At 40.3% G+C, this 13,571-nt stretch overlaps 1 protein-coding gene across 1 annotated transcript in view; it reads right to left on the reverse strand.

Moving 5' to 3' along the window:
* Positions 1-9,667: 9,667 nt before the first annotated feature.
* LOC128635628 (zinc finger protein OZF) overlaps positions 9,668-13,571 on the reverse strand; it is a 31,240-nt gene continuing 27,336 nt past the window's right edge. The window contains exon 3 of the mRNA XM_053688707.1: positions 9,668-13,537. Within this exon, the coding sequence (XP_053544682.1) occupies positions 13,439-13,537 (99 nt within the window). The 3' untranslated portion in view covers positions 9,668-13,438. The remainder of the gene's footprint in view (positions 13,538-13,571) is intronic.

Here is a 13,571-nt window from a genome sequence, read left to right on the forward strand (position 1 = left end):
TCCCAAAAGTAATGAATGCAGCTGTGGACTCTTCCCGTCAGAAGAAAAGAAAATTATCAGGTAAGCAGAATTTAAGTTTTTTTAAAAATCAACAATGCTGCAGTTCGGGGGCTGAGGGGCAATGCGGGACAGGCGGCAATCTTCCCGGGACAGACCCCTAAAATCGTGACAGTCCTGCAAAAATTTGGACTTTTGGGGGTATGCATTCCTGCCTTTTTCAAATAAATGTACCAAGAGAATGAAGAACATTTGATAAAAGGAGTAAATTAGAAAGTTGCTTAAAATTGCTGCTGTATCTGAATAATTAAAGAAAAAATGTGGGTTTAGTGTCCCTTTAATTATGCACAGTATAATTTTATATATCTATAAGCTGGTTATAACACAATAAATGAATGATCTGAAAATACAGATAACTGGGCTGATTTAAAGGGACACTTAAGTATATGATTTTTTTACGATATTAAAGTTGTTAATGTATTAAAAAAGTTCTGACACTCTGCTGTGTTACTCTATTGCAAGACAACAGAACAGTCTTGTAATTGCAAGGTGTTTTATGTCCCTTTAAAGTAAGGCTGATGCCTCCATGTACCAGAATTTAGAAATGCCCCAGGGACCAATAGGATTCCCAGTTGTCTTTATTTAATTTACCATAGGATTTATACTTCTGTCATTACCTAGAAAGCACTGAAACATTTGATTATCAACCAGTTAGCAATTGGTCCTTAAGGACCAGATGCATTTCCTTTTAGCTTCAAAATAGATTTAATTTAAAGGGGTAGAAAGTTCAAAATTGAAATGTGCATTTCAATTTTAAATAGATGCATTTTTGCAATTTACTTCCATTAGTAAAAGTAATGAGTGTTTTTCCGCAGCATATGCACATATGCTGTTAGAGCCTGTGTACCAGTATTCAAGCTCAGAGAGCAGGTAGGGGTGTGCATTGTATCTCTTCAACACAGAATATCACGGGAACAAAGCAAAATGTGATAATAGAAGTAAATTTGGAACGTTTTTAAAATTGTCTGCTCTGTCTGATTCACAAAAGACAAAATGTAGGTTTCATATCCCTTTAAAGGGACATGGAACTCAAAAACAGAATTTATGTTTACCTGATAAATTTCTTTCTCCAACGGTGTGTCCGGTCCACGGCGTCATCCTTACTTGTGGGATATTCTCTTCCCCAACAGGAAATGGCAAAGAGCCCAGCAAAGCTGGTCACATGATCCCTCCTAGGCTCCGCCTACCCCAGTCATTCGACCGACGTTAAGGAGGAATATTTGCATAGGAGAAACCATATGGTACCGTGGTGACTGTAGTTAAAGAAAATAAAATATCAGACCTGATTAAAAAACCAGGGCGGGCCGTGGACCGGACACACCGTTGGAGAAAGAAATTTATCAGGTAAACATAAATTCTGTTTTCTCCAACATAGGTGTGTCCGGTCCACGGCGTCATCCTTACTTGTGGGAACCAATACCAAAGCTTTAGGACACGGATGATGGGAGGGAGCAAATCAGGTCACCTAGATGGAAGGCACCACGGCTTGCAAAACCTTTCTCCCAAAAATAGCCTCAGAAGAAGCAAAAGTATCAAACTTGTAAAATTTGGTAAAAGTGTGCAGTGAAGACCAAGTCGCTGCCCTACATATCTGATCCACAGAAGCCTCGTTCTTGAAGGCCCAAGTGGAAGCCACAGCCCTAGTGGAATGAGCTGTGATTCTTTCGGGAGGCTGCCGTCCGGCAGTCTCGTAAGCCAATCTGATGATGCTTTTAATCCAAAAAGAGAGAGAGGTAGAAGTTGCTTTTTGACCTCTCCTTTTACCTGAATAAACAACAAACAAGGAAGATGTTTGTCTAAAATCCTTTGTAGCATCTAAATAGAATTTTAGAGCGCGAACAACATCCAAATTGTGCAACAAACGTTCCTTCTTTGAAACTGGTTTCGGACACAGAGAAGGTACGATAATCTCCTGGTTAATGTTTTTGTTAGAAACAACTTTAGGAAGAAAACCAGGTTTAGTACGTAAAACCACCTTATCTGCATGGAACACCAGATAAGGAGGAGAACACTGCAGAGCAGATAATTCTGAGACTCTTCTAGCAGAAGAAATCGCAACTAAAAACAAAACTTTCCAAGATAATAACTTAATATCAACGGAATGCAAGGGTTCAAACGGAACCCCCTGAAGAACTGAAAGAACTAAATTGAGACTCCAAGGAGGAGTCAAAGGTTTGTAAACAGGCTTGATTCTAACCAGAGCCTGAACAAAGGCTTGAACATCTGGCACAGCTGCCAGCTTTTTGTGAAGCAATACCGACAAGGCAGAAATCTGTCCCTTCAGGGAACTTGCAGATAATCCTTTTTCCAATCCTTCTTGAAGAAAGGATAGAATCCTAGGAATCTTAACCTTGTCCCAAGGGAATCCTTTAGATTCACACCAACAGATATATTTTTTCCAAATTTTGTGGTAAATCTTTCTAGTCACAGGCTTTCTGGCCTGAACAAGAGTATCGATAACAGAATCTGAGAATCCTCGCTTCGATAAAATCAAGCGTTCAATCTCCAAGCAGTCAGCTGGAGTGAAACCAGATTCGGATGTTCGAACGGACCCTGAACAAGAAGGTCTCGTCTCAAAGGTAGCTTCCAAGGTGGAGCCGATGACATATTCACCAGATCTGCATACCAAGTCCTGCGTGGCCACGCAGGAGCTATCAAGATCACCGACGCCCTCTCCTGCTTGATCCTGGCTATCAGCCTGGGGATGAGAGGAAATGGCGGAAACACATAAGCTAGTTTGAAGGTCCAAGGTGCTACTAGTGCATCCACTAGAGCCGCCTTGGGATCCCTGGATCTGGCCCCGTAGCAAGGAACTTTGAAGTTCTGACGAGAGGCCATCAGATCCATGTCTGGAATGCCCCACAGGTGAGTGACTTGGGCAAAGATTTCCGGATGGAGTTCCCACTCCCCCGGATGCAATGTCTGCCGACTCAGAAAATCCGCTTCCCAATTTTCCACTCCTGGGATGTGGATAGCAGACAGGTGGCAGGAGTGAGACTCCGCCCAAAGAATAATTTTGGTTACTTCTTCCATCGCTAGGGAACTCCTTGTTCCCCCCTGATGGTTGATGTACGCAACAGTTGTCATGTTGTCTGATTGAAACCGTATGAACTTGGTCCTCGCAAGCTGAGGCCAGGCCTTGAGAGCATTGAATATCGCTCTCAGTTCCAGAATATTTATCGGTAGAAGAGATTCTTCCCGAGACCAAAGACCCTGAGCTTTCAGGGATCCCCAGACCGCGCCCCAGCCTATCAGACTGGCGTCGGTCGTGACAATGACCCACTCTGGTCTGTGGAACGTCATCCCTTGAGACAGATTGTCCAGGGACAGCCACCAACGGAGTGAGTCTCTGGTCCTCTGATTTACTTGTATCTTCGGAGACAAGTCTGTATAGTCCCCATTCCACTGACTGAGCATGCACAGTTGTAATGGTCTTAGATGAATGCGCGCAAAAGGAACTATGTCCATCGCCGCCACCATCAACCCGATCACTTCCATGCACTGAGCTATGGAAGGAAGAGGAACGGAATGAAGTATCCGACAAGAGTCCAGAAGCTTTGTTTTTCTGGCCTCTGTTAGAAAGATCCTCATTTCTAAGGAGTCTATAATTGTTCCCAAGAAGGGAACCCTTGTTGACGGGGATAGAGAACTCTTTTCCACGTTCACTTTCCAGCCGTGAGATCTGAGAAAGGCCAGGACAATGTCCGTGTGAGCCTTTGCTTGAGGAAGGGACGACGCTTGAATCAGAATGTCGTCCAGGTAAGGTACCACTGCAATGCCCCTTGGTCTTAGCACCGCTAGAAGGGACCCTAGTACCTTTGTGAAAATCCTTGGAGCAGTGGCTAATCCGAAAGGAAGCGCCACGAACTGGTAATGTTTGTCCAGGAATGCGAACCTTAGGAACCGATGATGTTCCTTGTGGATAGGAATATGTAGATACGCATCCTTTAAATCCACCGTGGTCATGAATTGACCCTCCTGGATGGAAGGGAGAATAGTTCGAATGGTTTCCATCTTGAAGGATGGAACCTTGAGAAACTTGTTTAAGATCTTGAGATCTAAGATTGGTCTGAACGTTCCCTCTTTTTTGGGAACTATGAACAGATTGGAGTAGAACCCCATCCCTTGTTCTCCTAATGGAACAGGATGAATCACTCCCATTTTTAACAGGTCTTCTACACAATGTAAGAACGCCTGTCTTTTTATGTGGTCTGAAGACAACTGAGACCTGTGGAACCTTCCCCTTGGGGGAAGTCCCTTGAATTCCAGAAGATAACCCTGGGAGACTATTTCTAGCGCCCAAGGATCCAGAACATCTCTTGCCCAAGCCTGAGCGAAGAGAGAGAGTCTGCCCCCCACCAGATCCGGTCCCGGATCGGGGGCCAATATTTCATGCTGTCTTGGTAGCATTGGCAGGTTTCTTGGCCTGCTTTCCCTTGTTCCAGCCTTGCATTGGTCTCCAAGCTGGCTTGGCTTGAGAAGTATTACCCTCTTGCTTAGAGGACGTAGCACCTTGGGCTGGTCCGTTTTTACGAAAGGGACGAAAATTAGGTCTATTTTTCGCCTTGAAAGGCCGATCCTGAGGAAGGGCGTGGCCCTTACCCCCGGTGATATCCGAGATAATCTCTTTCAAGTCAGGGCCAAACAGCGTTTTCCCCTTGAAAGGAATGTTTAGTAGCTTGTTCTTGGAAGACGCGTCAGCCGACCAAGATTTCAACCAAAGCGCTCTGCGCGCCACAATAGCAAACCCAGAATTCTTAGCCGCTAACCTAGCCAATTGCAAAGTGGCGTCTAGGGTGAAAGAATTAGCCAATTTGAGAGCATTGATTCTGTCCATAATCTCCTCATAAGGAGGAGAATCACTATCGAGCGCCTTTATCAGCTCATCAAACCAGAAGCATGCGGCTGTAGTGACAGGGACAATGCATGAAATTGGTTGTAGAAGGTAACCCTGCTGAACAAACAACTTTTTAAGCAAACCTTCTAATTTTTTATCCATAGGATCTTTGAAAGCGCAACTATCCTCTATGGGTATAGTGGTGCGTTTGTTTAAAGTAGAAACCGCTCCCTCGACCTTGGGGACTGTCTGCCATAAGTCCTTTCTGGGGTCGACCATAGGAAACAATTTTTTAAATATGGGGGGAGGGACGAAAGGAATACCGGGCCTTTCCCATTCTTTATTAACAATGTCCGCCACCCGCTTGGGTATAGGAAAAGCTTCTGGGAGCTCCGGCACCTCTAGGAACTTGTCCATTTTACATAGTTTCTCTGGGATGACCAACTTTTCACAATCATCCAGAGTGGATAATACCTCCTTAAGCAGAATGCGGAGATGTTCCAACTTAAATTTGAATGCAATTACATCAGGTTCAGCCTGTTGAGAAATGTTCCCTGAATCAGTAATTTCTCCCTCAGACAAAACCTCCCTGGCCCCTTCAGATTGAGTTAGGGGTCCTTCAGAGATATTAATATCAGCATCGTCATGCTCTTCAGTAACTAAAACAGAGCAGCCACGCTTACGCTGACAAGGGTGCATTTTGGCTAAAATGTTTTTGACAGAATTATCCATTACAGCCGTTAATTGTTGCATAGTAAGGAGAATTGGCGCGCTAGATGTACTAGGGGCCTCCTGAGTGGGCAAGACTCGTGTAGACGAAGGAGGGAATGATGCAGTACCATGCTTACTCCCCTCACTTGAGGAATCATCTTGGGCATCATTGTCATTATCACATAAATCACATTTATTTAAATGAACAGGAATTCTGGCTTCCCCACATTCATAACACAGTCTATCTGGTAGTTCAGACATGTTAAACAGGCATAAATTTGATAATAAAGTACAAAAAACGTTTTAAAGTAAAACCGTTACTGTCACTTTAAATTTTAAACTGAACACACTTTATTACTGCAATTGCGAAAAAACATGAAGGAATTGTACAAAATTCACCAAATTTTCACCACAGTGTCTTAAAGCCTTAAAAGTATTGCACACCAAATTTGGAAGCTTTAACCCTTAAAATAACGGAACCGGAGCCGTTTTAACACTTTAACCCCTTTACAGTCCCTGGTATCTGCTTTGCTGAGACCCAACCAAACCCAAAGGGGAATACGATACCAAATGACGCCTTCAGAAAGACTTTTGTAAGTATCAGAGCTCCTCTCACATGCGACTGCATGCCATGCCTCTCAAAAACAAGTGCGCCACACCGGCGCGAAAATGAGGCTCTGCTTATGCTTTGGGAAAGCCCCAGAGAAATAAGGTGTCTCATACAGTGCCTGCCGACATTATAATATCATCTAATATAAATATACCCAAATAAAATGATTCCTCAAGGCTAAATAGGTTTTAATACTGAATCGATTTAGCCCATAAAAGTCTACAATCATAATAAGCCCTTGTGAAGCCCTTATTTAACATCGTAATAAACATGGCTTACCGGATCCCATAGGGAAAAATGACAGCTTCCAGCATTACATCGTCTTGTTAGAATGTGTCATACCTCAAGCAGCAAGAGACTGCACACTGTTCCCCCAACTGAAGTTAATTGCTCTCAACAGTCCTGTGTGGAACAGCCATGGATTTTAGTTACGGTGCTAAAATCATTTTCCTCATACAAACAGAAATCTTCATCTCTTTTCTGTTTCTGAGTAAATAGTACATACCAGCACTATTTTAAAATAACAAACTCTTGATTGAATAATAAAAACTACAGTTAAACACTAAAAAACTCTAAGCCATCTCCGTGGAGATGTTGCCTGTACAACGGCAAAGAGAATGACTGGGGTAGGCGGAGCCTAGGAGGGATCATGTGACCAGCTTTGCTGGGCTCTTTGCCATTTCCTGTTGGGGAAGAGAATATCCCACAAGTAAGGATGACGCCGTGGACCGGACACACCTATGTTGGAGAAATCAAACTTTCATGATTTCATGATTTAATGTGCTATTTAAAAAATGATTTACTTATTAAAGGGACAGGAAACTCCAAACATTTCTTTCATGATTTGGATAGAACATACAATTTTAAAAAAACTTTCCAATTTACTTCTATTATCAAATTTGTTTCATTCTCTTGTTATCCTTTGCTGAAGGAACAGCATTGCACTACTGGCAGCTAGCTGAACACATCTAGTTAGCCAATCACAAGAGACAAATGTGTGCAGGCACCAATCACCAGCTAGTTCCCACTTGTGTAGGATATGTGCATATTCTTTTTCAACAAGGGATACCAAGAGAATGAAGCACATTTGAAAAGAGAAGTGAATAAGGAAGTGTCTTAACATTACATCTCTAGCTGAATCATGCTAGATTAATTTTTGGCTTTTCTATCCCTTTAAAAGTAACTTTTTTTCTTAGTATTTTCTCCATTCCATGACGGCTTGCTTAAGTATTACTCAGTAGAATGTACAGCACTCAATGAATATATAACAATGTGCACGCTCGCTTGGTCACTGTAGAGACCAAAGTCTCTATACAAATACCCAACGGAGAGCCAGACCATCGACACTACTGGATAGCCTCATATATAGATATCCAGCAACAGCATAAGAAACACACTGATCTCATGTATGGTGGCTGTTGCTAAGGGGTTAAATAACACTTATACAACAATTATATTATAGCGCACAACAGACAAACGTAAATACAAAGCTAGTTAATGCATGCAGCTTTATTGTAGATAGAATAACATGATCATGAAGAACCATGATCTGTGTCAGACGCATATACACATAACACCAAAGACATATATATAATAAAATAATCAGGAAATTGTACTCAGCAGAGCGACGTCATATAACAATAACATCTTGATAGCATCTGTAAAAATATAAGTAATGACACTGATCTAAAGAAAATAATACTAAAGGATATAACCGAGAAGGTCTGTGGCTTTATCACAAGAGTCATATTGACCTTGTTTTGTCACATTGTAAGAAAGAGCCTATATTTTTTACCAACTCTATTGGAAGGAAATGGTGACCACTGAATAAAGATAGATCTTATTGTCTTTCACCTCAGTATAAAGGTACAAAAGTAACATTTAAATCAAGATATAAAATTATTAATGTAGACGTGTCTAGACGTGGTGGAGACGACTTGCTAAAGTTCAAACCAAGCATCAGAATGGGGAAGAAAGGGGATTTAAGTGACTTTGAACGTGGCATGGTTGTTGGTGCCAGATGGGCTGGTCGGAGTATTTCAAAAACTGCTGATCTACTGGGATTTTCACCACAACCATCTCTAGGATTTACAGAGAATGGCCTGAAAAAGAGAAAATATCCAGCGAGCGGCAGTTGTATGGGTGAAAATGCCTTGTTGATATCAGAGGAGAATGGGCAGACTGGTTCGAGATAATAGAAAGGCAACAGTAATGTGGGGGATATTTTCTTGGCACACTTTGGGCCCCTTAGTACTTAATGAACATCGTTTAAACCCCACGGCCTACCTGAGAATTGTTGCTGACCATGTCCATCCCTTTATGACTACAGTGTACCCATCTTCTGATGGCTACTTCCAGCAGTATAATGCACCATGTCACATAGCTCAAATCATCTCAATCTGGTTTCTTAAACATGCATTGAGTTTACTGTACTCTAATGGCCTCCATAGTCACCAGATCTCAATCCAATAGCGCACCTTTGGGATGTGGTGGAACGGGAGATTTGAATCATGGATGAGCAGCCGACAAATCTGCAGCAACTGTGTGAGGCTATCATGTCAATATGAACCGAAATATCTGAGGAATGTTTCCAACACCTTGTTGAATCTATGCCACAAAGAATTAAGGCAGTTGTGAAGGCAAAAGGAGGCTCAAACCCGATAGAAGCAAGGTGTACCTAATAAAGTGGCAGATAAGTGTATAGATAGATAATTCACTGTATAAATGGTTTGTAATGGCCACCAATAGAATAACGAATTGTGCGCTAGGATTCTTTATACTAAGTCCTACAAGAGGGTGGATTTTTAGTTAGTCAACGTAACTGAAAACATGAAGCATAGTCTCCTCCTTTTACTATGTGGTTAAAGGGACAGTAAACCGTATTACAAATAATGACCCCCAACAAAACTTACTCAAGTTCTGCATTTTTTAACAATGTCCCACCACAGAATTTATTTATTTAATAATATATTTTTGAATCTAAAGAAGCCCTCTATACTTTCTGTGCGGCCGTCCTCCATTGCAGTGTTTATGTGTTTGTATCTGATTAGACTGAAGCTCACCGTCTGTTATTGAGTTTAGCTTGTGAGCGTCCTCATAGAACCGGCTAATAATGAGATTGGTGCAATCTGTTTGGCAAACCCAACCTATTAGTCTAACCAGAAAGGTCAGTGGCCATGCAGGGAGTTTAGAGGGATTCTTTAGATTCAAAAATATATCATTAGAAATATTAATTTATAAGTAATCCTTATTGTTTATAATAAGGATCACTGTCCATTTATGTACTTGGAATGGTTAAACACATAGTGAAAGCTGCACTTCTGGTATAACACCATGCTGCTCCGCCTGTGAATACGGCCATTAACTGGAGAATACACAAGTATGCTTGCCTCTCATTTGCTCTGTCCTTATATGGAGTGGCGCCCCTTTACAAAAAAGTAATAACATAAAGCTTCTTATTTTTAAACAAAAATGTCCCTTTATTATTTATACAATAGGATTAATATATACATCTATGTAAAGTGATAGGCGCAGGTAAGGAATGAACAGGCGGAATAAACTGTGCATAACCAATTCATTTAATTGATTGATTAATTAATCCCATCGATTAACAAACTGATTTGCAACATGTAAATGGGAGAAACAATGGTTATAATGTGGAAGTCATAGGGTTAACTGTAATGACATCATTAATACAGTATCTGCTTCTCACAATACAGTTCAGACTGAAACACTAGCAATATTCTTATAAAATCAGAGATTAAATACATAGTCAAAGTTGTGGCCATGTGAGCATATAGTTGACAAGCCGAACAGTATCAAGCATACATGAGTATGGTCCTGGCCAAATAATCAGTTGGATTGGAAATAGTCAAACTACTGTTTTTAATCTTCAAGGATTTTTTTTGTTTGTTCTGGGGTTGTAGATATGGTGCCCTCTGACCTGTGAGTTTAAAGGGACATTTCAGCCAAAATTGGAATCCACATGGATGTATTTTTAGTTTTGAATAGTATACGTGTACTGGCAAAAATGCTTCTAATAAAAGCTATAGCTGTTTTGAAAGTCTATTTAAGTATGCTCCGTGCACAAGCATTTTAAACCCAGCACATGTTCAGAAAGTCTAAAGTGCTTGTACCATCTGGTAATGACTCAATGTGATAATTGCTGACATTATACAAGCCCCACTGGTGCTCTGAGCAGCTGCGGTATGTAAAATGCTGGTGCACTGAGAATATCTAGTTATGCCTCACGTGCACAGACAAATGCTAACACTAAACCAGTGATAACTTTACTAGAAGCATTTGTACCAATACATGTATATTGTAAATATGTTTCTATTTGTATAGATGTAATTCATCTATGTGCATTTACATTTTTACTGGAATGTCCCTTTAACATCTGTGGTGGGAAAATCGTTTGAAATATTACTAAGGGACGATATCTGGGAATATATTTTATAGAACAATATCATTAGTAGGAGTGAACATGGTTTTATGAAGGTCATATTGTGTCAAATGAGCCTAATCGCATTACATGTAAGTTAGTATAAGTAAAGATCAGGGTGTGGCAGTGGATGTGATCTATTTAGCTAACGAATTTCATACTGTTCCACACAGATTAATTTACAAATGGGGAGACAAATTCTTGTACTTGAATTGAAAACTGGCTTAAAGTGAAGGTTAAGTTACCGGTATCTCTAACTTGAATTCAAATCTATGTCGAAAATGAATATGAGTTTCAGTCATCATCTTTTATGAAATCACAGTGAAATGAAATTATCGCTTTTTAAAATACATATTTTCTTCGTATTTTCAAGATCACGTTCTTTAAGGAACCAATTGATATTCTGGCCGTCGATCTACGTCACCAGCCTCCTATTTAAACTGCGCATGCGCTACTCTATAATTCTCCGTCTTGGACTCTACGCGCGCTCCTGTTTCGCGCATGTGTAACAGCTTGGAGTTGGACAAAACGTAATATGTAGCATTGTTTGTTACAGAACTCTACCAAACAGTAGAGTAACAATAGTATGTTGCAAACCGCAAGTAACGCATGTGCATTGGTGAATGCGATCGGAAAATATTGCATGTGCATTAGTAAGATTAATCGTGATTGGCGCATGTGCAATACTTCCTGTCGTCGTGAACGCGCTTGGGAGATGCTTATAGAGCGTGTGGGACTGCTCTCTACGCAACAGCATAGAAAATCAGGAACTAGAGGTGGGGAGTTTACAAGCAAACGGTAGGCAGAATAATATGTTAAAAATAATAATACATTTGCAAAATGTATTCAAATAAACTTAGCGATATGAATATTATTTAAGTGATGTATGCTTTTATGCATTCAAATAGTAAATACTTAACCTTCACTTTAAGTATAGAATGCAGAGAGTTGTTAATGGAAAATTCTCAAGCTGGGCAAAAGTGGTAGATTGAGTTCCTCAGGGTACTATCCTGTAACCACTTCTCTTTAATCTGTTTATTAACCCCTTAACAACTAGCGACGTGAGGTTGCTTTTTCTATAGCGCGGTCTCACGGACAGCGTCGAGACCTGCGCTATTATAAGCAGACAATCCCTTAAAGACCAGCGACGACAGGGTACGTAGTGGTCATTAAGGGGTTAATGATCATCAAGGGGCATTAAAAATCATGTACCATTGTTTGCAGATAATACAAAATGAAGTAAGGTAATACAGTCTGAAAAGAATGTTACTTCTCTGAAGAGGGACTTGGACTGGGCAGGCAAGTGGCAGATGAGATTTTACCTAGTTAAAGGGATAGAAAGGTAAAAAATTAAATGTGCATAGGTGCATTTTAATATGAAATAGAAACATTCTTGCAATAACTTCCATTAGCAAAAATGCTTCTAATAAGTTATTACTGTTTTTCCTGCATGATGATGATGTTCCTGAATAACAGATGACATTATTCACAGGCATACAAAATTCCCCATGATACTCTACATCAGCAAAGGCTAACCTTGGCACTCCTGTAGTTTCGGAACTACATGTCCCATGATGCTTAACTAGACTGCATGGGAAATGTAGGTCCAAAAAAAATCAGGGGTTCCAAGGTTAGCCAACACTGCCTTAAATGCTAACAGGACTAATTGTAAGACAAATCAGAAGCATTTGCAGTACTTACAAGCTGCTAAGTTACCTGTTAGTCCTATCAACACCTGTACAGAAGGTACGCCTTGGACACATCTAAAACACTATAACCTCTCTGATCAAAACCTTGCCAGCATAGAGAGAAGTCACACAAAATCTGTGGGGCTTTTGTTGAGCATTATATTGAGATATATGTGTTTTTCCTTCATATCCACAACCTGTATAGCAAGACAAACAGGTCTCAAGCTATAATTTGTCCTTATAAAATCATCTGAAGGACCTCATAATACTGACAAGACTTCTTAGATAATCTCACCAGAGTAGAGAGGTTTAGATCTTCAGGCCTTTTTGTCCAATACTTATTCCCATTCAAACAACGTGGCCTTCAGCATAATATTCAGTGCCATGAAAACGTGCCAATTCTACAGATAACATGATATGGAAGATGAAGAAAGGAAGACAATACTTAATAGAATTAATATCATAACATTTCTTCTGTAATTCTTTTGATATTGGTTGGGTACAAAATCCATGATATGGTTCGGACCACATTCTACAAATGTTCTTCAGGTTTTGAGTGTACCTTCAGTTTAGTAATTCAGGGAGGTATCCTGTAATCTGACATTGGGAATCATTATTACATAGCCAATACCTTAGCTACAATATTGCAGGTCTCCAAGCATTATTATTACCAGAGACAAAATTGCTGGTTTTCTATCAAAATATGGTACAAATGAAGTCAGTTGCCTTAAGTATTCACAAGATTCCACCCAAATGAGGGAATTTTAATTCCTTTCTTATGTCATTGTTCTGCACCTGACAAAGTTAGGCCACACTGTATGTATTATTAAAGGGGCACTGTACTGGTTCCCCCTTAATATGTCCCCAATGAATTGCTATACTAGCTGCAGAGTGTAAATGTATTTGAAAATAATCATTTAGATTTATTTTTGTATGTGAAATAGCTGTTTTGCTCACTGAAAACATATTTAATTGTTCTCAAGAGCATACCCACTAAATGGGCTGATCTTGCTGGAAGCACAGACCTCTTAATCATATATATTGCTATATACACAAAGGTGCACGCTTATCTCTCAGCATATACACAGTGGTCAAGAGAGCAATTGAAAATAAACATTGTAGTAAATATCTTTCACTCCCTCCGCCGGGAACATGATTGCTGATTGCTGCCTCTCGTTTGCATAGTTTTCCTATAGAGAAAACAACAGTATTTATAATGGAAGT

This window comes from Bombina bombina, chromosome 7 (genome assembly GCF_027579735.1).
Source record: "Bombina bombina isolate aBomBom1 chromosome 7, aBomBom1.pri, whole genome shotgun sequence".
NCBI classification, from domain to species: Eukaryota; Metazoa; Chordata; class Amphibia; order Anura; family Bombinatoridae; genus Bombina; species Bombina bombina.